Source organism: Ixodes scapularis, unplaced genomic scaffold (genome assembly GCF_016920785.2).
Source record: "Ixodes scapularis isolate PalLabHiFi unplaced genomic scaffold, ASM1692078v2 PGA_scaffold8__174_contigs__length_109621045, whole genome shotgun sequence".
Taxonomy (NCBI): Eukaryota; Metazoa; Arthropoda; class Arachnida; order Ixodida; family Ixodidae; genus Ixodes; species Ixodes scapularis.
Window position 1 is genome coordinate 21,859,701 of NW_024609883.1, and position 24,665 is coordinate 21,884,365.

Genomic DNA, 24,665 nt, shown 5'->3' on the forward strand with positions numbered 1-24,665 from the left:
TAAGGTTTTTGAGGACTGTTGCGCAACACTGGGCATCCAGCACAAGTGCACCACTCCTTACCACCCTCAAGCCAACATAGCTGAGAGGGTCAACCGGAACCTCAAAGCAATGCTAGTGGTATACACCGAGAGACATAAAGACTGGGACAATTACATCCCGGAAATGGCTTTCGCCACTCGAACTACGGAGAACCGTACGACAGGGTTCACACCTTCCCAAATAAACTTCGGACGCGAGCTGCGATTTCCCCTCGAGAACAGCTTTTCCGACGATAATCGAAGACCAAACACCTCGTACGCGAGATTCGCTGAACAACTTCGTGATAAAATCACCGACGCTGTGCGAGTGGCTCGACAAAATATTGAGTTAGCGCAGCTCGATCAGAGGAACCAATATGACCAAGGCAGGAGATCCCTAGAATTTTCAATAGGCGACTGCGTTCTCCGGCGCGTGCACCCGCTTAGTAATGCAGCAAAGGGATTCGCGGCATCACTAGCTCCTCGTTGGGAAGGTCCCTTGGAAGTTGTTTCACGGGTATCACATTTGGTGTATAGGTTACGACATGTCGAAGACGGGTCGTTAACTGGACCCGTTAACATTTGTGATCTGAAGCCGTTTGTTTCTAGACATGTCACCCTTTAGGGATGTCCTAAGAAACACAGTCCCCCGTCAATTTTTGCCACACGAAAGATTGTTGCTCATGGTTATTTTCTATCCAGGCATGCCACCTCGACGCAGCAACACCCATTCCTTCCGACGCTCTCGGAGCCGCTCCCGATCCCCCCTACGCCCCCAATTCAACCCACGGGGCCACTCGCGCCGCGCCAGGCGACATAACCGCCGTCAGCAACCGCCACGCACTGCCGAGGCTGCCACCTGGTGCGTGATGGAGGCCGGTCGAATGGTCACATTCGCGTCCCGGATGGCCTGGGAACACCAACCTCAAGTGCCACAAGGGACTGCACCAGAAGACGTTCCCCATCCCTTCCGGCGACGGACACTGACGGAGCGCTGTGCTGCAGATCTACCCGCCGCCTACGACGAGGAAGAATATGCCGACATCTGTGAACTTTGCCGCGTCCCACTCATTTCATGCGAACAACATCATCAAGGAGCACTTCACCACGACCGAGAAGACCGCCAGCGGGCGCTGGTGCGAGCTGAATCACGGGCCCTTACACCTGCCGACATCGAGGCCGCCCTCCTTATTGTTGGCCGTGCCTGCCCCGAACGCCTGCGCCGAACACTACCCTTACCACCAGAACTGGCGAACATCAGACTCAGCGACGACGAAATGTAACCAACTGATTAGCAAACTCCCTGCCCCCCCCCCCCCCCCCCCCCCCCTGCCAAGAGGGGGATGATGTGGGGATCGAAAAGAAGAAGAATAAAGATGCCTCGTGAGGCAGACCGAACTAGCTCGCGCTCAGGACGAGCGCGGGGTAGAACGGGCGTAGACACCAGTGAAGCGGCTGTCTTTTCTTCAGTCTCCACAGAACATACCTTTTGTATGTGGCGAAAGATGTGTTCAAAATTGTTTTACAATTATTTCGAACCCGGATATCGGAGTAGTCACTTCATAAAAAAAAAAAAAAAAATGCGTGTCAAATCGTAAAATGCTAAGGCCTTTCCGGTTACGCGTTCGATATTCGCGGGAGAGGCAACACGGGAGATGCAGATTTACGACTTTGTGATCAGGGGTAGAAGAGAGAAGGCACACAGGTTCCCAACAAGTTTGGCAATGTATAACAACAATTATTTCCTGTGTTTACAAATGCAGTGCCCAGCATGCGATCCCCACAGCCATGCGCGTGCGTATCTGTCGCTTCAGAAACCAAGCGACTCACGGGTCATACGCACGAACACTGATTACATCGCCGGCCAGAAACGATGCATCAAAGCCGTGTTCGTGAGATCCCCCCTGCCGTGTGGAAGTCTTCACAGCTCAACTTTTTGCTCTTTTTCCGACATTTTTCTTCTCCGTCTTTATTTTTAGCATCTCTGTTGTCTGCTTTTTTTAATGCGTGAGCATTACCTTGCTCAGTCAGCGAAAAAGCCGTCAGCAAAATCCGTCGTCGAAATCCGTGACTTCTCCAACACATTGCAACATAATAATAGTTTAAAAAAAAAAAACTATGGTTACGTGATATCTTTGGTCACGTGATTTCTCTGGTCACGTGCCCTATCTGGTACCAAACCAAAAAAAAGTCTGTGGTCACGTGACCAAAAAAAAAAACTCTGGTCACGTGACCTCCCTGGTTACGTGAGCACGAAACCATCCCCTGCCTGGTTTCGAACATAGGCCCTCTTGATCGCGCAAATAGCGCGCTATCCGTTCGGCAACACAACTCGGGAACAGGTAGCGCTCGCGCATTCTCACATCGTAAGAGAAAGCCGAGGTGCCCTCATAGCTGTTTTTTTTTTTCTCTTTTTTGCCTGTACTTATTTCACACCCCTTGCCTGTATATACTTCACGCCAAGAGATGCAACGAGTCAAGCTATCCAATATTGGACCTTTTGACGCGTTGGACCTCTTGACACAGGAGGCGCGAGTCAAGAGATCCAATATGGGTCAAGAGGTCCAACGCGTCAACAGGTCCAACGAGTCAAGAGATCCACGGCGAGTCAAGAGGTCCAACGCGTCAGGAGGTCCAACGCGTCAAGAGGTCCAATACGCCTCGCAAGTGGGCTCATTTTCGTCTTCTGCGCACGAGAAAGGAAGTAGCGGTGACGTCAGAACGCCGAGTCCTGATTGGCTGATCGCGACCCCCTATTGAGCGTCGTCTGCTCCTTTGCAACGTCGTCTGCTCGCAACATCGTCTGCGTCTGTCTTACCTTTCCTGCGACTTTCGGAGCGAACTCGACTTCGCCTTTAAGGGAGGGCAGACGAAATAACTCGAGCGGTACGTTGTTTTCGTCTAACAACTAGCAGACGCGCATCAAGGAGGGAAGTCAAAGGACTCACTGGCGAGGTGTCCCGGGGCGCCGAGGTTTGTTTGCTTAGTGTCCGCAAGTTCCCTCCCAAATACTTTTTTCCTCCATTCGTGTGCGGCGAGACCCCTCACTCTTTAACGGCGCCGGCGGGTTGGCGCAGTTAACGTCGTCTGCTTTACGTCTGCTAGTCAAAGCGATGGCTGCTTTACCTTTCCTGCGCCTGTCGGAGATTCGCCGCTTTTTCACCGGCGAGAGTCACCGTTGCCTCGGGAAACAAGGAGATAAAAAGAGGAAGAAATTGACCTCTTAATCTAAAATTGAGGTTAGCGATCAAAGTACAACACGGGAAGGGTTCACAAGGGTCGCGCGGGCATATTCTATTCAGCACGTCAGCCGGTCGTGGGCAGACGGTCGCCGAGTCGCGGAGTGCCTGCTAGGCCTAACTGCCCAGCTCGTTTGGTCGCGTTCGGTGCAATCGTCGCCGTTGGAGCTTTTCCCCGGTGTCTGTGGATCCAGCGTTCTTGTTCGTCGTGCTCTGTTTCAAGTAATTTTTACTTTTTTTTTGCTGCTTGAAGTCAGGACGCGTGAGAAGCTCACGTAGAAAAATAAACGTCCGTGGGTCGTCGCGACCGCGACGCTGTCGGCCATGCTGAGTTGATCGTAAGAAGTGCGTAAGACAGCTTCGGAGCTGTCGTAGGATTTCGCCGTAACCTGCGCAAAACTTACGAAAATTTCGTTTCGTGAATACGAATTTGTTCTTAAGTTTTGTCTTACGCACATTTTTGGCGTAAGATAGTTTCGTGAATCTGGCCTCTGCACTTCCGAAAGTCGCAGGAAAGGTAAGACAGACGCAGACGACGTTGCGAGCAGACGACGTTGCAAAGAAGCAGACGACGCTCAAATAGGGGGGCTCGATCAGCCAATCAGGGCTCGGCGTTCTGACGTCACCGCTACCCCCTGCGCAAGGAGCAGACGAACTTGCCCTCCGCATACTGGACCTCTTGATTCGTTGGACCTCTTGACGCGTTGGACCTCTTGACTCGGAATCAACACAAACTAACTTCCTCGACCAAATCCGGCTCTTCTAATCGTCATGGATGGAAGGGAAGTGAATTGCGCTGCAAATGCTGGCGGGAACTCGGAATGCGGAAACGAAGCTCTTAACCTAGAATCTACTATTTCCTGTGTGTATGGTACGCGAGCTTGTCGATCTTACAGAAGGAGGCTAGATGGCTTTCTTAGCAGTAACTTTCTTTGGTTGCTTTCCTCGGCACGGACAACGGCGACGTGTTTTTGCCTTTTTTGCATCCTTCGGCTGATAAGAACGACCGCGAAATTATCAGAGGCTAAGGTAACCGTTTATTACATAAAAATTTTACCCCTTATGTTGGGAGACTGCCTGCTGTACAGTACAGCACACAGCGCAGTGGCTTCCGTCTGTCGGAATTCTTGTTAAAATCTCCTGGAACCAACTTTACTTTGGGAGCGCAATACAATCACTAACAAAATGGCATAGAAGAGGGATTGGAATTTCTCTGTGGCGCGGATCCAACGCAAAGAAAATATTTTCGTCACTAAAATAATAGTTCTTGCCTAAACGTTTTCCTATGCCTCCGCAATAAGACTTCTGGAAACCTGAGTAGCGGAGGCGGGATTGACTGAAACAGAAAAGGTAATCGTCGGCGACGGCGATCCAGTCCGCTGTCCCGGGCAAAGAGTATGCGTCCGCGTTCGGCTAGTGTAAGGCAAAATATCGTCAAATAGGAGGGTTTGCTTCACGCTTCCTTCTTTTACAACGGTCGCCATCGACGTTGCTCGTTGGCAGGCTAAGTATAACTAATAGCGATATGACAATCTCAAAACAAATTGGAACTGCAACCGTTCTCCAAATGAGAATAAAGAGTAAATGCAATCCACTGTATTGTAAGTATCAATAAATGTTACCTCCTCTCGGTTTGTGAAGAAAAGGCAGAAAACAGTTCAACGATGTCATAATTTTAGCTTGGCAGCTCCAAAAGAATCCACGAGGGGTTACACTTTATGGAAAGGTATTTTTCTATATATAATTATAATTTCTTATTTATGGCAATTTTGCGCAAATACCGGTTTTATTTACACCTACTTGTTTCAATCTACTTGTTTGTTTATGCGTTTTGCATAAATAAATGGCTATGGCATCGGCCCAGAGATCGTCTGTCAATTTCTCGTCGTTGTGTGCGACCTGCTGTTTTTTTGTGAGGGAATCTACTTCACGTCAACGTCGCTATTGTCTCAGCCGAGAGCGTAACACTTTCCTTAAGTTCAATTTTACGCGGTACTTCGTCTCACCTCATAACTTCAAAATTATATTTGTAAGCGCGATGTTTTTTTTTTGTTTTGTTTTTATTTAGATATTTTACCGACCCTTGATTCCCGAGCCACAAAATCATACAGAGAAAAATTAGAAAATCAAAAGCAAGCCAGATATTCGTTCTGATCTAAAGTCAAGTGAGATCTCTGTTGCTTTTGTTGTTGTTTCTTTAAAAAAAAAAAAAAATAGAACGTAAAAGGCCCTGCGAAAAGGTCTAAACGTATTTTGCGGATAGGTTGCAGGTGCTTGGAGCTTCGAAACACGGGTTCTCTTTGTCTGGGCGACTTGACTTTAGGTGACAGGTGTAAAGTCATGCGAGATTCTTTAGTGGAATCACAAGGGCGGTACCTGTAACAAATCAAACCTGCCTCGTCGTCCGGGAAGATTTTTTTTCATCTCACGCGGAAATTATTGAGACACGTTTGGGTTTGACCATGATACGTGTGAACGGTGTTTTAAGGGCGTTCCGAAGTATACTTGAAACGGTTTGACCTCTGTTTATGTTCCCCTTAACCCTTTCTGGCCCAAATTTTCAAATTCACACGACATAATTTTTATTTGTGCATTTCTGTGTACAAAAAAGGCGAAAAATAAGGAAAAAATTATTCATGCATTATTTTGCGATATTTTTGCTAAGAAAGGTTGCAAAGAAAGGACTCCCATAGGAATCGTTGGCCGGTTTTGGTCAACTTCGAGTAGTCTACTTCTTGTGAAAGTCGACGAAGCAGTTCTTGTTGTTGCTGAGGCAGAGCCTGACGTTGCATTTTGTGCAGCTCCACTTCGTGTAGGAGGAGATGCGGTTTTTGCAGCGCTGCTTTTGTTTCTGGAACTCTGGCCAGTGCCCTATTTCGTCATACCTGGTTTCCTGGTCGTCCCGTTTTTGTTTTTTTTGGAAAGTTCCCAAGGACTGCTGGCAGGCCTTCCTCTTTTCCTTGTATCTGTCTTGCCTGATCGTCGAAGAGCATCTGACACATCCAATATGAACTCAAACCGTGTCATTTGCTTTAAGAGCTAAAGTTGCTGCGCGTGTCGCCTGTAGAGGAGCCACGAGTTGACAGCAATCAAGTTGAGGAAATGCACAAACAGCTTTATGTACCATATTGAGAAACGTGTTGGTATCCTGTAGTATTCGATCAGCTGATCTGCAAGGTCAACGCCCCCCATTGTTTCGTTGTAGGTTTTCACAATCGCTGGGCGAGCAACCAGGATGTGCTTCTTTTCCAAAGCACTCCACCTTTTGACTTGATCTTCCGGCTCAACTGCTGTGTAGGAGGATGCAAGCTGGACAGCTTTATTGTCCAGCCATCGAACCACAACAACATTCTCACAGTTTTCGACTTTACAGTCGAACGAGCCTCTTCCTCTCTTTCGGAGGTCTTTTTCGGACTCCAAAACGCAGTTCCTCATTCGATTGGCACGGATTGTACAAAGGAAAAGATTCCTCTTCTCTTCAAAGCTCCGATAAGCTCAATAGAACAAAACCAGTTATCAAAGGTCACCTTAAAGTTGCTGGCGTTAGGCAAGCCATCACATAATGCCATGACGATATTGCCACCAAAGCCGAGCTGGTAGTCGAGGCTTTTTTTCAGGGTGTCTGCTCCAGTGTACACCGCAAACTGGTATACAATACCTGAAATACCAGCCCGAACAAAAATCTTAAAACCCCACTTATGGGGTTTATTTTTTATGTACTGGCGAAGGCTTGATCTTCCCTTGAATGGTGCCGTCTGCTCATCAACACTTTGCGCTTCTTCTGGTGCCACAGCCAAGCATTTTTCCTGCAGTGCATCCAGAAAAGGACGCAGCTTGAAAAGACTGTCAAAGCCCGGGTCACTTTTTGGCAAGATCTTGCTGTTGTCTACAGCGTGGAAATACCTTCGGAGCTGTTTGAGCCTGTTCTTTGACATCGTCTGAGACACCGGTGTAAAAGGCAGCTTCTCATTCCAATAGAAGTGGTACTGCTACTACTGCGGGGATGGAATCAGTCCTGTCATCAAAAATATCCCGACAAACTGCTCCATCTTATCTGCGTCTGTGTTGGTAGACTTCCCACTCTTCTGCACGGAGTAGAGGTTAGTCTGCTCTGCCAAGTGCTCAAACATCTCCAGATCAGGAACTGTCTGAAATACGGAAAGGGAGTCAATATCTCGGCTGGTGGGTCCGGAAGTGAACTTTTCCACGAAGTGTCAACATCAGGGATTGACCTCTTCTGTCACAAGAATTGTCGTGCCCTCGTTTTTAGTTTCCTTGTAGATGTTGTTTTCGTCCTCTTGTGATTTCCTGTCCTCTGTACTCGCACATCTCGAGTTGATCTTGGTCTCTGAGAGCAGTCGGATGAATCGCTGAGGCCACTCTGCTCGTCGCTAGCAGCGCTTGGAAGGACATTTTCATCATCGCTGTCGGATTCGGAGTGATGATGAATATCTCGTAACAAGGCCTGTGCTTCTGAGGGTTCAGAGTCATCTGGCTCATCGTCTGAAGTGTCGGCGGTAAAGATGTCCTCAACGTTTCTGTCGCTAAACCTCAACGAACTGGGTCCTGGTGCCGAGCCATAAAACGTGGCTGAGTCCAGCATGGCGAAGGCCAATGACTCCTGCAGGAATCATTGAAACAATGCAGCCTAAGTAGTGCAATATTTGTTTTAAATATATTTAAAATAATATATACTCTACCTTCAATGCGTTGAACGTATCCTCGTAATTTTACAGATCTCTGCGATGCCGCTTACCTATGCAGTGAAGTCGAAAAGTTCTCCACGTGGACCCAAATTCGTGCAATCGCAAACTTGTGGATGGATGTGCAACCGAACGAGAGCGGCCGCCTAGTGGCGCCATCTAGTGGCCAAGTTCAGTACTCCAATACTCCAGGATTCATTGGTCAGGAACGGTATAGGTTTCGGTTTAGCTGTTTACAACCAGAATATTACGATGTGTTATGATTCCTGTAGAAGTCACTGGACCAGAAAGGGTTAAAGAGTTGGTGGGGTAAAACGTAGAGGCGATCAGCGATCTTGAACAATTAAAATGTAATTTAAGGCGACTTTAGGATGATCAAGCAAAAGTACGAATATTAGAAAACAAACACACCCTGAGTGGTGATATAATAGAAGCACTATAGCGGTGAGCAGCTCAATAAAACGTTCGCATCTGTTTGTCAGCTTTGTTTTTCTTTGGGAAAAGAATCCGCCCAAATTAGCTCGTGAACCGTTCCAGCTTATTTTGTGGTATCTGTTTCGTAAATGCAATGACCGGGCGATGTTTAGAAGAAAATAAAGTACATCACAGAACGCGTACGCAAACCAAAACATATATCCTAATTTTGATGCAACATTGTTTCAAGTGAAACTCCGGTCCATACTCTCGATTTTGGGGTTATGACAGTTTTTAGTGCAGTCAGTGTCCCTAAAGTGCAAGGTGTAATTTTTTTCGTTATTGTGCATTGTTTTAAAGACATTGACGCCTCAAAGTTTTGTTTGGGGCGCGGCCAACAAAACCGAAATTAGCCGGTCGAGGCCTTGGCAACACTAGAAATCAGCCGCTATGTGAACATGACGTCAGGATCGTTCTCGTTCAACGAGTACGCAGGCCGTGCGCACTTACCTCTGCTGCGCTAGCCGTAAAAAGATAGGAGGTAAGCTGATTTTGTTTTAATTATGTATACGTGGTAGTTATCCAGCATGTGTACCAAGAGTTAGCGCGTACACCAAAAAGCTAGCGACTGGAAAACCCGTGAACTCGTACGGTGGCGTACTCGGCGGCCGCCGCCGTGCGTGCGCTATGCCGTACTCGTCGCTTGTATACCCAAACGCTAGTGACTAGAAAACGAGTGAACTCGTTCGGTGCCGTATGCTCGGCGGCTGCCGCCGTGTGTGCGGTCTTCCGTACTCGTCGCTAGGCCTAAATTGTCCTCGGGGCTCCGTGGATGGAGCGGCGTTGCTCTACGCCGCGCTGCAAATGACGTATGTACAGTACTGGGGGCCCTCTCGCTTTCGCGCTGAGGGTCAGTCCCAGACACGAAGCTTTGAGGATCTCCGGCGCGGGCCGCGGCGCCCGAACACACGTGTGCTGGGCTGTACACGTCTGTTTTTTTTCGTTCTTTTTCCCTCGGGCGCGTAAAAGCCGACGTCCAAAGTCCACTCGTCGACCAGCGTTCACCCACACCTTCTCCAATTTCCGGTACGTTGGAAACTTGTGAAAAAGCACCTCCGTGTTGCGCAGCGGTTTGTTTGAGCAGCCCACAGCGCTACAAGTTGCACTCGGCATCTTTCGAGGAACAGCTGGGCAGTCTTGGGCGCACCGAGTTGCTCGCTAAAAGGAGCCTTGGAGTCCTCACAAGCAAATAAACAAAAGGCTATAGCGAAGCTACAACGGCTACAGATAAAAGCAACGGCTAAACACGCCAATCCCAAGCCGAAGTAGCGGTGGTAGCGGCTCAAAGAAGCGCACTCCGCGCAACGCCGGGATCGGAGGAGAAAAAAGAGAACGATACTGACGTCACGGCCCAATGTTGCTTTAGCGATCGGCAACCCGCTTGCCGCCCGCTAAGGAGCAGTGGCCCGCGGCGGGTCGCATTTTTATTATCTGCAGTAGTTGAGAATACGGCGTCCCACGGACGTAATATTTTCGCTGGGGTCGTATTTTGTGTCGCTACAGCGATACCAGTATTTTATTTCATTTCAAGTTTTGGCCGGAGTTTCCCTAAAAAAAAAAAAAAGTCAATTGGCCAATGTACTTTCTTTTGGCTCATTTCTATGACTTGACCCAGTAGACCGATCTCACAGGCAGTTTCATTACACAACCACTGTCACCGAACATTGTGGGATCTGTAGTCGTTCTGCACGCGCGACAACCCCACTGAGGGTCTGCACGAGCAGAGCACGAAGCCACAAACGCTGTCTCGTGCTCTGGCGTCTGCCTCCCAGGAACTACAGCAGTGGCGGTGTCACATATGCGTAAAACGTTCGGTGGGATCGATCTGCGATTGGTATAGAGTCCGGGCCTTTGAAATAAAAACCTTACCGAAAGCCGCGACGACGTCATTGTTTACATGCAAGAAGACACTGCGTGTTCCGGACATGTAAATTAATATTTTCCACTTGCCCAACGTGTAGCAGCTGGCTGGCTGCGCGACTGCGGCGAAAAAATGCGTCCGGTAATTAAGGAGAAATGTGAATGAGGCACCTCTATTTACACCATATATGCAAATGAAACACGACTCTTTCCGGTTCATAAGTAGGCGACTACTAGTTTTATTCGATAGATATCGGAATTATTTTCCCGGCTCTTTAGTTTAGTAAAACAAAGATGAGGAAAACAAAAGTTTCCACAAATGCTAAACTAAGTGTTTAAATTTTTTTTTTTGTATGAGTGACAGCAGTGTTGTACATAACGGCGTTTTTGGAACGCGTTCCTTTTAAAAGGAACGAAGGAACACCGCCGCTCCCTTTTGCATCGGTACATCTGGAACGGGAACTCGTTGCATTTTTACGGGAACGGAAAAGGCAACGGCGTTCCTTTTTTTTTTTTTTTTGTCATCCCAAACGGGTATTTCTTAATTTATATCTGAGAGAGATATTCCAGAAAGTGTAAAAACATATCTTTACAAAGAGCAGGATTCGTTCACTTTTTTGTTACTTCTTTTAGGGTCCATTTTGTGGGGTCCTCGCTTGAAAACAGTCGGGTGCAAGAGAGCTAGTGGACGTTGGTTCTTTTCTCAGTGCCCGTGACTGCGGTACAAAGAACAAACAATTTTAGTCGAAGGAAAAGTCGGAGAAAGAGGGATGTCTCAAACTCAGCTCATTTCTTTGCTTCCTCGAATCCTCACACAATGAGAAATCTAAGGCCGACTATAATCATCACTAAACTTCTACAAAAAAAAAAATACAAAAAAAAAACACTTAAGTACAACAAAAGACCATGTCATCAGACATCAAATGCACCTTCATATGCTGAATATCGGTCGCTTAAATGATACGCGAAAATCAACCTTTATTCCCCCTCCCCTTCAAACTGAACAACGAATACAATTTTCACGTATAAGGACTGATAGTTTTCAAGACTGACTTTTCAAAAGCCCTACCCTTTCCTTCACTTGCTCGTCTTGCGGACAGCAACATCGAGAAGCAACTGTTCTTAAGTTCGAACAAGGGACTTTGTTAGATAGAAACGTGTGAGATTGTTTTGAAACTCTCATGCAATGTGGGTTAACAGTACATTTGGCTCGTCTGAACCTCCCACCAAAAACATGAATATGATTAAACGCTGAGATTTTGAAAGGTGAATATATAAAGAAGTGAAGCCTTGCTTCCGCTTGTTTTCTTCTCCTGATGTCCTGTAATTGCGGAATTAAAATTCGTATATGGCTGCTTGAAAAATAGATTGAGTAAAAAAAAAATCTTTGTTTGATCTAACTAAATACGGTAATTAGCACTATACAAAAGTAACTTAATGTAGTGATACGTTAAAATTTTTATGTAACGGGAACGAGTTCCTTTCTCACAGAAGAAACTTGTAACAGGAACGCGTTCCAAAAAATCAGAAGGACCGAAGAACGAGCTTTCGTTCCTCTTTTTGAGGAACGTGCAAAGCACTGTGTGACAGCTACTGACCCGGAAGTGGTATACCTACTAATATCAAGCCACCTGTACTACTGAACATGAGTCATGTACACAAAGGTTAACGAATCATCAACCTCCGCATACCTAGAGGTGGAAGGCCTAATCGTGAATATATGTTTACTGCTATGTTATGGAAAGCACACCGCAGAAGACAAAAGAAGAAAAAAAAAGCACTGTTTGGGTAAACTGGGCCGGATATTTACCTGGCTGAATTGAAAAACACTGATAAACATCCGCCGGTGTGAAAGTAAAAATTGGTTAAGAATCACAAATTTCGGAAAATGTTTGCTCTAAAAAAGGGTTCTTCCTTTCGAAACCCTCTTGTCTTGGACGTTCGCCGGGCGCGTACACTTCCCTCGAATGAAGGAGCCAGTTCCGAATCAATGCAATCAATGACCTTGGAAGACAGTGGTTTGAGAGTAAGGTCAGCTGATCGGTCACTATGGATTGTCACAAAGTCTTTGTCTTGTTAAGATAAGAGGGGGCCGATAGTGCTCGAACCCACACTGAGAGTATTAGTTGAATTTTGCTGAGGAAGTAAGAACAGTCTGCCTTCCTCGTTGCTATAATATTCTGCTTGAAAACAAGTACATATTTATTATTAAACATAGCAGAAAAGCGGCAAAATACAAAGAAAGCAAAAAAAAAATCTCTGGATGATCACGATTAAGAGAATTCGAACTCTGGACCGTGTTCGGGCTCGTTGCCCGTGGTTTTCAACTACTGTCGCAATATGGCACACGAAAACCGTTTAAAAGCACATGCAAAGTGTAAAATAAAATCTGAACCCATAGTTTGTCGGGAGTGTTTTCACTGAGAATAGCTGATTTAACGTCCGTACGAAACCAATCGCCTATATGCACCGGCTTTTGAAAAATGGACACCCAAATACATCCGCTCATTCTACTTATCAATAAACACCGGGAAATCTACGGCCTATAAACCTGTAGCCCTCAAGTTTCGAGTAGCGCCCCTGGCGAGCAAAATAGGATACCTTTAGGTCGCATTTCCGTTGTCCGTCGCCTCGCGTCCTTTGAAAGGCTCTGTTGGTGCATATGGACAGACGCTGGGGAACGCTGGAAGACGCTAGTCTACACCCGTGGACCTTGCATGATGGGACGCTAGGACGACGTTTCGTGCGAGCTTTAAATGGTCACGTCTCGCGGACACTACTGGAGGCACCTATTTTGTGGTCGCGTCTCGTGGACTCTACAGCGCCCCCTGGCCGAGAGAGACAGGCCTATGGTGCCCGGAACACGTTTCCGACTGATGTGTTTACCGCGTCCTAAGAGGTGGTCCCTCGAGTACCGCCCGATGGCGTCATAGATGTGCCACGTTGTTGCCGACCGCGATTCTGGCCGTGTCGCAGCAGCGATAGTAGACGTGGCAGACGCCCGCTCTGCTGCAGGTCGCTCTCGAGCTTGACAGTCCTCGAAAAGTTCGGCAGCCAGGAGTCGGAACTCCGCGGCGACAGGGACATTAGCGTTCGCGCGTACGTTTTCTGCCGGGACTTGTACCCCCACCCGCCAGGATCGCAACATCCGACAGCGTGACAACCCGGCTTCTGTGACGTCGCCTGTTGCCCCTTCGTCAGCACTTTCGACGCGTGAGCGGGAAAGGACGCTAAACACGCCCGTCGAAGACGCGTTTCAGGCCCCGTAGCATAACGGAAGGACCCGAGAATTCGGGGTGCTCTGTAGTGTTGTCGTACCCTCGGCAGGCGTCTGCCCACGGCGGCGTCCACCATCCGTCGGTCTGGGCCGAGGCGTCGGCGCTCGTCCGTGCCCTGACTTCCCGGGGCTCCCTCCGCAGGACCTCGACCACGATGGGCTCCGAGGCGGCCAGGAACGCCGCCACCGCCTCCTCGTGGGACGCGCTAGAAAGGTCCTGGCCGTTCACCTGAAACGAGCAAACGCAAGCGCGTACTTCTCAGGATGATGTCTTCCAATCGTGCACCTACGCGTCGCTTTAGCAACGCAAGGTCTCTTTATACACCAACACGCTGTTTAAAAACAAACCCGCGTTTCGGGAGCTTGGCTTCTGCACGTGCGCAGAAGCGAGATTCTCGTAAAATGAAACTTCCGAGTATCCGCTGTGCGTGACGTCAGAGTCGAGTTGGTATATAGACAGGCTTGGAGCACGCGAGGCTATCCGAGGAAAACGCTTTCCCAGAAATTTGCCCGTCCGTCCATTTGTACGTTTTCCCGATAAATGTAGCGGGAAAATTGACGTGACGTCAGGGTACCACGTGACACAAAGACAACACCATGACCTGACCACGTCATGTCACTTTCTCCGAACTTGGGTTAAGTGATGCCATGAGGTTACGTGACTTCAGGTCACATCACGCCAATTTTCGCGCTAAATTTACGGGAGGGAGGGGGGGGGGGGGGGATGAGTAAGACAACATGATCTTATTCACTACCCGAAACTACTGCTTAATGTCTTCTAAACAAATTGTAACGATTGTTCCTTAAGTTTCTTACAGGACTTTGAAGATAAAGATGACTGGTAATTTAATTAAAAGTAATAAAGAAGAGAGATGTACAAGAAACACAACATGTAACGTAGTCTAATATGACAAAAACCTTTTATCGTCCCAACCGAAATACAAAATACATCCGAAACTACACTAAATACTCCGGATTTCGCCAAACAAGCTTTTCGCATAACCGAAATATTTTTTTTTTTCCGTTTTAACTTAAACCGTCGTGCTCCCGCGTATGGCGTCTAAAGTTTCTTGTTCGTTGTTTTGAACAAAAAATCAGCAAAACATCCGAAAAAGCATTGACTTTAGAGAGGGGTTTGAGGGTAATGATTCCTTTGCACGCGATTTGGAACATCTTGGCATTATTTGCGTCGAGGCAGGGCCGGCAACAGAATAACTTGGGTGCCGGCACACGCGTTGATTGTTTGAAGTCAAGCAGTAGCATTAAAAAAAATGGTTCCACAAAAGGACAGCTGGAACGACGTACTCCAACAGTTTCGCCTGATATAAATCACATTAACACCCTATTCAGTAGCACACGAGTGCTACCGAATATGCGCTATCCGTGCGTATCTTTGAGCATACTTTGAAGAGATAACACGCAAGATGTACCACAATACACACAAGCACAACGTAGTTGCACTTCTCTTGTGTGCATTCTCCTTGTGCTTGTGGCATCTATTTGATAATGTTTGAATGATGCCGTTTCTTACGTGTTTATGCAGAAACTCCACTTACATATTTGAAATTATTAGCGGGAATGAATGAGAGCTTATCAGCGTTTTGTGAGACATTGGAAACTCTTGAGCAACATTAGTTCGAGTGGTTCGAATGTGTCAAAATCGCCAGATAGAACGGACGAAATAATCGCCAATAAAGAATATCAGTGAGGACCTAACTTTTTTTTTTGTTCTTGCTATCTGAACACGAACGGTGCAATTATTTGAGTGTCGTTAGTGCTCAACAAAAGACATTTTTAGAAAAAGGTCATCTTGAGCAGCTTTCTTGGCTAAAAAAGCTGTTAAATTACTTGCAATTTGAAAAATAACGGATTTAGTTATTCTTTTTATCTTTTCCAGCTAGTAACTTGCCCCAGTATTGCGTTTCTTTTAATCAGAAACGAATGGAACACGAACCTTGGTTATGTTTCAGAATTTGGCTTTTCTCACTCCAGAATAAACGTTTCATATATGACTATATCAAGAGAAACTTCTCCGCGTATGTTGCATAATTTATGTCACCACGTAATATGACTTGCCGGAATAACAACTTATATGTACGAAGAAAAATGAGAGGAGAAAAGTGGTTGCGTTCACCCGACTATACTTCGTTTCACCTAAATTCAATTTGCAGCCGGCACAACTAGCTGATAAGATCAATCAGAGTCAGAAGCTCAGCAGCATGGTGTCTGAGATGTTTGTGTACAATCTCTATTATCTCCTGACCAATCATGTACAGGGGAGGCCTAGTGACTCGCGCTTCTTTCGTTGCCTGACTGGTTCCATTAGCTCGAAGCGTCAGCTGCGGATGGACCTAAGTTGAAACAAAGTAGAAAGCTATGGTTGCTTCACAACGTACGACGTGAAACACAAAAGTCGAGAGGTCCGCGAATGGTGACTCGAATTCAAGGGCGCGGCGTCATTAATAATTTCCTCAGTAGATAATGAAATCCGCGACATAGCGGCCGCCCTTACAGCGTTGAAACTAGAAATGACGCTGCGCCGTTAGATTCGAAGCAATATCGGCCACCACTGCAAACGTCACATCGTTTGCGCCTTCTCGCTTTGCTGCTAAAACAAGTTTAGACTAGCACGCTAGCCTAGCGGCGGCTACCCAACACTCTAGAGTCTGGACGCAACTATAGAGCGCTACTATGCAGCGAGCAAGCGTTCGAAAATGCGTCTTTGGCACATCGCAACGTAAGGGGGCGAACGCGGATGGAATGGCAACATAAATCACGTGCAAGAGACACACCATGACGTGGCGGCCAAGCGCTTGCGTCATCGGTCGTCATCGGAGGAAACAAAAGCATATGATCCCATTTGATTGGCAAACGATATCACGAGGTGCGCAAAACGAAGACTAGCTTGCACGTTGTATAGACAGATATTAGAAGTCTGCCCTGTGTTGGAAGCTGCAGAATCCCCGCACACTGGTGAACCCAAATGATACGGCGCAATCGGCACTACGAGACAATGGATGGAAACGCGCAGCACCAAAAGCGCGACTTCAGGACGCTCGTGGTCTGCTAGCGCGTATGTGTTCATCGGTTAAAACAATCAAGCGCAGGTAGGAATCGTGACCTTACAGTATTAGTCTGTACCTGTGTGCTAGTGTTTCTTCTATAGTCGGTGAAAGGTTGAGAGTAAAGTGGAAGCTCCCCCGACCTCTTCCCACTTTAGAAAAGCGAACGATGAAGAGAAGGTCGCCTCCTCTCCGGCGTTCGCTCAGCTAAAGTAGGAAGAGGTGGGAGGAGCTTCCTCCGAACCCTGACCCTGTCACCGATTATAGTCTAAGATTTGCGCGTTCAGCGGTGTCGGTTGCACCTCCATCGTGCAGTGGTTCGCACCTCCTAACAACCGTCACGCGAAGAGCAGACGACGCTCTCCTTCGCTCGGATTGGAGAGAAACAGTGGGCAGAAACAAAGGCAGGTAGCCCTCTACATCTACCCAACCAAATCTTCAAATCAGAGCTCAGCGCTTTCACATCCCCGGGAGTTTTCATCTCCTCTCTTTTTTTTTCACTTTCGTATTGAGACACGGAGGTGAGTAACGCGTTCAGCAGTATTCGAGTGAAAAACAAATAGCTTTATTTGACTCTGTTTCATTGACGCGCATAACGACACCCATGTTGCAAAGAATGGCCCCTTTTTTTTAGCAAAACGCACTTTGTCGCTGGGGTTCGTCGATCCAAAAGGTCGAGCGGAGAATTGTAGAATCACGAAGCCTCGGACTCCGAAGCAAGAACAAAGCGGCAGATCGAAGCCAATGAAGAACCCGAAACAAGAGAGCACTCATTTTGTCTTTTCCTTTGGTTTTGTGTTTTTCCGTTAAAAAAAATAAATAAAAAAAAAAACATAAATCAAACGATGAAAAGTCGTGCGCAAACAGAAGTTTGAAAAAAAGGTAGGGGGAGCGAAAGAGACAGATGATGCTGTCAGCGCACGAGGCATCCCCTCAGATCAATAAACTCGGTTACCAGAAAGAGAGAAAATAATTTTAAACAAAAAACATACGGCTAAAGAAAGAAGAACTGTTTCACAACACGCCGCGATGCTATTTGTGTTCTGCGTCGGCATACTTGGGAAATGGCGCGTTCCTGGAGTGGCGGCTTCCTCGCACGTCACCCTTTCCCCCGAGGCCAAAAGGGCGAACAAAGAAACGCGGGAAGGGCCGATTGAAGTCGGCTTTCCCGCACAAACGGTGACTTTGCGGTGGAGCACGCTTTTCAGGAAGCCTTTTTCTTTCCCAATCTCCGGGGGCGCTTCGTCGGGTTTTGGGAATTCGGGAATCTCGTTTGTGCAATTTTCTCTTTTAAGCTTCGAACGAGTCGAATTCTCTGTAATTGGGTTCTGACTCGTTTCTCGCCGCTGAGGAAGAGATTTAGATGTCACGTTTGAAGATTTATGTTTGGATTGTCGAGGCAACAAAGCGTAAAATAATTATTTATTTTGAATCAAAGCGACGCATGACGACAGTTTTCGCAGAATAAAGTTTGGGGCATCGAAAAATAAATAAAAAATCACGTACCCAATACGGTATCTTTAAAAAAAAATATTTATGTACATGGCTTGAGCACGCGACCGCTCCATTAGCAAACTTTTTTCGATTCCTGTTCTATAAAACCCGAAGAGACAGCGCCACTCTAGTGCGCAGACTGATGGCTCAGTTTAGAAAACGTTTTAGGTGAAGCAGACTGCGAAAAGACGCATGGAAGATCTTTCTTTCTGAGACTTCGAGCCAAGCGTTCAGGAAGTCGCTAAACCAGAGGACACGCGATCCGCATATCTCCTTTCTACAAACCTTTGTACGAGTGTTAAAGGACGAAGGCGACAAACTCAATTCCGGGAGATGCTGAACGCAATGCATATGCACTACTAAAACAACATGTGCGGCATACCAATAATCATAAACGTCATCCAGGTGGCTAGAACTAAGTATAAAATTTGCACTAAAATAAAAGCATCTTTTTTTTCTAAATAAAAGCTGCGTTAATTTTGATCTGAGTGCTAAAACCCTTTGTAAACATACGCAGTTCATAAAGCGCAGTACGTGACGAGTTCCCAGTGTTTTATTATCGAATTGCAGCCCATACAATTGCTGCATCCACCTATGAGAATTCGCAATAATTGATCAGAAAGCAGTAAGCGTAAACATATCAAGTGACGCGCTGCGTTTGTTTCAGTCGTAAACGACAGTCCTTTGTGTAAGAAAATGAAGGAATAGGGCTGCCAAAGAAGATTAGCATAACTTTCGCCAAACCGATTAAAGCGTGTACGAATTAGAGCATCCTCGAACGCCCCGACCCGTTTAAACCTGATTGGCCCTCGCGCGTCGGAAACAGGTCTCTTTACCCGAGGCTCTCGCAGCGAACCAGCATTTAGCGCTCGCTTCCTTTTATCATCCCAAATCCTTCCTCCGGTGATTGTCCGACTCTCGTCCTGTTCCCGTGGGGAAGAAGCGCGAGAAAAAGAAGAGACGCAATCAGGGCGCGATGGAAGGAAGAACCGAGCCGGGCGCCCATTCGTCTCCGGGTTCAGTGTTTTCGGCCAGCAGGCCCGGCGCGAGAAACAACAACGGATCCGGCCGGGCCTGCTCGGCGAGGCCGACGTCCACTTGTCCCTGATTTCCGGCGTCGACAAGCGAGACGACGCAATCGTTATCGAGGAGGGTTATCTTCCATTAAGCCCTCCGCCTGCACTCCTTCTTCCCAGTGCGCCCGGGCTTCGGAGTGTCCCCAACTGCGCGATCGGCGTCACGTGGTTCGCAGGGTAAGAGGGCAAAGACGGGAGCAGAACGCGGCAAATTGTAAGCGCTGCCATCGGTGACCCCTGGAGAAAGACCAAGAAAAAAGCGACAGAAAATCCGAAAACCAAAAGCAGACGATAGTTCAGGCGTGTTCCTTTTGACGCGAGGAGTTGAAGTTACTTGAATGCTGGTCAATTTATATATATGTGTGTATATATACAACGCGCGATGCCGGTGTTTTCACGGAAAACAAAGCTAAAAGAACACTTGACACAGACCTTGCAAGTGATGTTTTCCTTCTTCTTTCTGTATGTCAAGGCATCGCCAGCAATCAATCTGTTCTCATTAGGAACACCTATCTCCGCGTTTATGCCCAGCCGTTCCGAAGTAGCCGAAATGCATCGAACCTTTTCCTTTAGAACATTATAGTAACTCTACGGCGCAGGAGGAATAGGACATTAAAATGCGAGCGCTTTCCGTGGTTTGGGCTGCTGCCTCTCTTGAATCTAGGATCTCTATTTCTTCCTCTCGAAGCGAGCGCGTCGTCGGCTGCCATCGGCGGCGGTGGCGGCTAATGAGGGCCTGCGCTCTAATGGCTCTGCCGGTGAATTATGATGCTGTCGACTCCACCGCCTCCCAGAGACCCGTATATAGGGGAGACGCGGTGAGTGAATCGTCGAAGGACGGCGTCGTTGCCCTCAGCCCTCCTGTTTTTTCCAGCGTTGGGCGTTAGAAGGTGCTGGGAGTTCGAACGAGAACGGCGGAGCAAAGAAAGAAAACAAGAAGTAGAGAACACGGGGACCGATCTTTAAGTGCGGTTTCAGTTTTCCGGGTTTGGAGAGGCGACGCTGAGAAACCTTCTTTAGCTCGCCTTTAGAGCTGGTTCAATGGTTCGATATAGTGTTTGCTCTTCGCGATTAGTTCGAGTCAACGGCTCTAGATCTTCTTTCCGAGAGTTGTTTTGAGTGGCTTACGGGCCCATCTGCGCGTTTAGGCTCGATGCGAAAACGCGGCCACAACATAGCAAGATTAGAATCTCTTTTTCTGTTCTGTGGAAGATAATTTAGGCAACGATACGTGCACTTTGTAATGCCACCATAGCAGTGTGAGGGTATGGTGGTTTCAGATTGAGATGGCAGCGGCTGTTGTTTCCAGCGTAGGGAGGAAATCTGTGTTTCTAACTTTCTGATCTCGTTTCAAACAAGTTTGGGCCGACGGTGGCCAGGGCCCGAAACTTTTGTACAGCACTGTGCTCAAGTAAGTTGAGACTGATTACAAACAAAGGTCGGCTGCTTCGCAGCAAGTCCATGGGAAATTATTCTAGGAGTCGCACCGCGCACCACCGACTTGTCGCGCGCTTCGAGATTGTTAGCGTTGAGAAAATGACTACCCAGACTGCTCTTCTGAGGCCGCCCAAATCCTCGGTTCAGTCCGAGTCTGCAAGTGTGATAGTGAACATCTGCCTGCGAGCAATCAGCCGTTAAAAGGTAACTGAGTCTGGCTATTCATTTCAAACACTATAATTTTTCAACTCTTGTTGGCAGAGGTGTGGTTAGAGAATCCTGAGCTTCAATTTCCTTGTTCCACCAAAACAAGGACACACTCCAGATATCTGATTGTTAGTGTGCCCTCGTTCCGGTTGGAGAAGACAATTAAAGCCAGTAATGTCTGACCACACCTTCGCCAGCTAGGCTTGAAAAATTAGTCTTCAGGCTGAACAGTTAGATTTCGTTTCCTTTTAAAGGCTGATTGCTCGAAGGCAGATGTTCCTAATCACAATTTCAGATTTGAACTGAAGCGATGATTTGGGTTAACTCAGAAACGTAGCCTGAGTAGTCACTTTATCAACGCTAGCTTCTGGAGGAGTGTGACAAAACAGCGGTGCCATGGTGCGGCTCCTAACTGAAAAATTTCGCTGCGCTGTCTACCAGCCGACCTTATTTTCTAATCAATGTCAGCTTACTTGAACGCAGTGCTATACAAAACGTTTTTATCCGGTACTCAGTCGACGCTGACTTTTTTCACGCAAGATTTAAAAATAAATTTTCTCCACGCGTCGGCAAAGACAAACCACTATTATCTCAGTCCTACGTCTACTCAATCCTCCAGCGAACAAAGTGTAATATGATGATAGGAAGAACGAAAAATACCTACCATGCAGATTTTATCATTTAGAGGATCTAATGAACGTCGTCTTTTTGTGATTTTCGGATTGCCAAACGCACCATTAAGCGCTTCGTGAAGGCATACTTCAGCGCTCGTAAAAAAAAAATACACAGCGGTATGTTGCTTTCGTTGCTGCTTATAACTGCGAAGTCACGATTAATTCCGTGCTTCGAGCAACGTCTTTGGATATATATATATATGGAACAAAATAATTTACGATTTCCAGCAATTAACGCGGAATAGCATGCTAATCGACGGTAACTCACATTTCCGAACCACGTGAAGAGGAGCGAAGCGTGGTCCTGTAAAAAATAGCAGAGTTGGCCAGCTGCCAAGCATCGCCTACCCCTTGCCCATCACCTGCCCGTGCCAACACCCGTCGCACGACGCTCCGTCGCCTCAGTTTGTGCAGTCTCCATGACGAGGAAAAGCTTCGAAAAGACGCGACAGCGCATGCGGGGAAGGCGGATATTAAAGACGAGCGTTGGCAGCATTTCTCGTAAAACGCAGGTGTGCGTTCGACGGTTAATTTTTTAAATAAAGACCCAGCTTAAGCTTTTAATACAAAATGTGTTTATGGGCTGAATTTCATGAAGAAGTGCAACGCTTGAGGGAGGCGAAGAGCATTAGACGCGGGCCAAGGTATCATAAAGGATGCAAAACCTGTGACAGGCAATGGGCAATGCATAAGCATTCGAAGCATATCGTTAGTTATAACGATTCATACATGGCCATAACTAGGAGCACACAATCGAAACCGGAGAGATTCACTAAGTAGCTTAGCAGGAATCGAACCTCGGACAATTGGATCCGCAGTTCGACATCTTTGCTCGGCGACACAAGCAGGAGATGAACGAGAGAGCACAGAACTGAACAAATTATGACGCCTAATACGGTCGCCTGTCGTTACACGTGATTGTACGGGGCGAGTAATACTTCGTCCAGCACAATTAGTCGACGGGCGACCGTCAACGGGATTTTACACTAACTTACCATACCTACCCTCGATTGTCGACGCCGTGTCACGTTTAGTCCAGCACACTTAGTCCGCAGGCAAAGGGCGCTAGCAAGTTATACTTAGCCCAACATACTTAGCCCGCAGAGGACCGTCGGTGGTGAGTCATTTTTTGTCCAGGGTCTCAGTTCGCAGACAACGGTCGGAGGCGAACTATGCTTAATCCAGCATATTTAGTTCGTAGGCCATAGTTGACGTTAAGTCATACTTAGTCCAGCATACTCAGTCCACCGTTGGCAAAGATTCATACTTAGTCCAGGGTCTTAGTCCTCAGTCGGAAGTCTGAGCCGAAAATGCAGCATACTTGGTGCGTAGGCGACGGTTGAATGTAAGTAATACTTAGTTCCTCAAACGCATTTCACAGGCGATCCTTGGCGGCGAGTTCTACTTAGTCCAGCACAATCGTACTTAAACCCGAACACGGCGGACGCCACGATCTGAAGGAGTTAATCAAATAGTGCAAAACGTGCATCGTCACGGCGCTGTTTTTCTTTCTTTTTTTTTTTTTTTTTTTTTGGGGGGGGGGGGTCGCCAAGACAGCGAAGGATTGCGGCGCTTTCCTTGGGCGTGATTGGTACAGTCGATCGTTTGTAGCTAACGTACAGACATTAGAGAGTTTTAGTAATACGTATAGGAGCGAACGCAGACCCCATTCGTTAACGTTAACGTTGCGTCCTCCACACTGCGCATGCGCCATACGTACGTACTGCGGCGAGTCTTGCGTACGTACGCTCGCTATCGATTTTTGCGAACGTACGTAGCGGTCCCCTGCGTGCCAACTCGTTGCTCTCGTCGCGCAAGGGAGAGCGCGAGACTAGTCCAGTTTGAAAAAATGGCGGCGGTGAGGCAAACCAGCGGAAGTGCTACGCGCATGGTACGGGTTCGCTTTACCATTGAAGATGACATCAACCTCCTCAAAGAAGTCAACGCGACGAACCCTTTCGAGCACCCACAAAGATGGGTGTTTATAGCTAAGAACGTTGGCGACGCCGTCGAACCCAAAAAAGTGTTTACCGTGCGGTCGGTACAAAAAAAAAAAAAAAGAAGACAAAACACGTACACAACAGGCACACGGAAACACGCACTTCCATAACAAAGCGAGGAGAATCGGGGCTTTGAATTGGCTTGACCGAATACACGCCTTGGATTGTTTGAAGCAGTTTACAGGAGCACATTTAGATGGCGCTACAAGTCTTTACGTATGCGTTCTTCTTCCGCTGTACTAAAACTGCGTATTCGACGCGCTCCGTAACGTTCCGTCGACGCGACGTTAACGCTAACGTAGGGGGTTTGCGTTTGCCCCTGTACGTATTACTAAAACTCTCTATTATGAGCGACGTGACGATGGACTCAACTCACTCACGACACGCCACTGCGGTTGCACCGCTGTTGGTACTGCGCATGTGCAGACACTTCGCAACTCCCGAGTTTGGTTTCTGCGCACGCGCAGTGCCCACACCTGAAGTGGGCGAACGCGGGTTGGTTTGGAAACACAGTGTTGGTGTATAGGCAACCTGCAATGCTGTTTGGTTTGGCGCCATCTAGCGACTGAAGCAAGAAATATTGGGTACCCCTGGGAGTGGCCGCTGCATTCTTCGAACGTGAGCTATTACTCTGGTGGCGCCGCTGAGTCTAGTGTCTGAAGCAAGGAATACTGGGTACCCCAGGAAGCCGTGATCGCGTAACGTGCCAGTAGAGCAGAAGCTACGGCCCAGGAGGGCCAATCGGAACGTGACTGCGTATCACCGGAGCGCGCCTCAACTCCGAAGGAGTATCAGGCTTTTCGCTGCGTCATGCTCCAATATGTGTGTGTTGTGCTCGTATACGTCGCGCATTTCGGAAGCCTTCGGCACGCAATGTGGGGCTTATCGTTCGCCGTTTGCCAAGTTACAACGAGATAGGGTATAACCGTGCGCTCTCAGCCTGCTGGCGCCGCCTGGCCGTTGCCGGCTGCCTTATCACCCGACGAAAAATGCTGAGTCACTGAGCTGTGGACGCACGCGCAGCGTCCGATATACCGCACAGCAAATCAACAGCGCATGCTCAGAGCGCTTTCCACGGTCCAGCAGACAAAGATGGCAGCGCGCAGGAGGTGACTTTCGGAAGGTCTATAGACTGCAGGCGACT

General features: G+C 47.6%; 1 protein-coding gene across 1 annotated transcript in view; it reads right to left on the reverse strand.

Moving 5' to 3' along the window:
* Window positions 1-24,665, reverse strand: part of LOC8037813 (PDZ domain-containing RING finger protein 4) — a 175,285-nt gene that overhangs the window by 35,465 nt on the left and 115,155 nt on the right. The window contains exon 2 of the mRNA XM_029993394.4: window positions 13,613-13,800. Coding sequence (XP_029849254.1) covers window positions 13,613-13,800 — 188 coding nt within the window. The remainder of the gene's footprint in view (window positions 1-13,612; window positions 13,801-24,665) is intronic.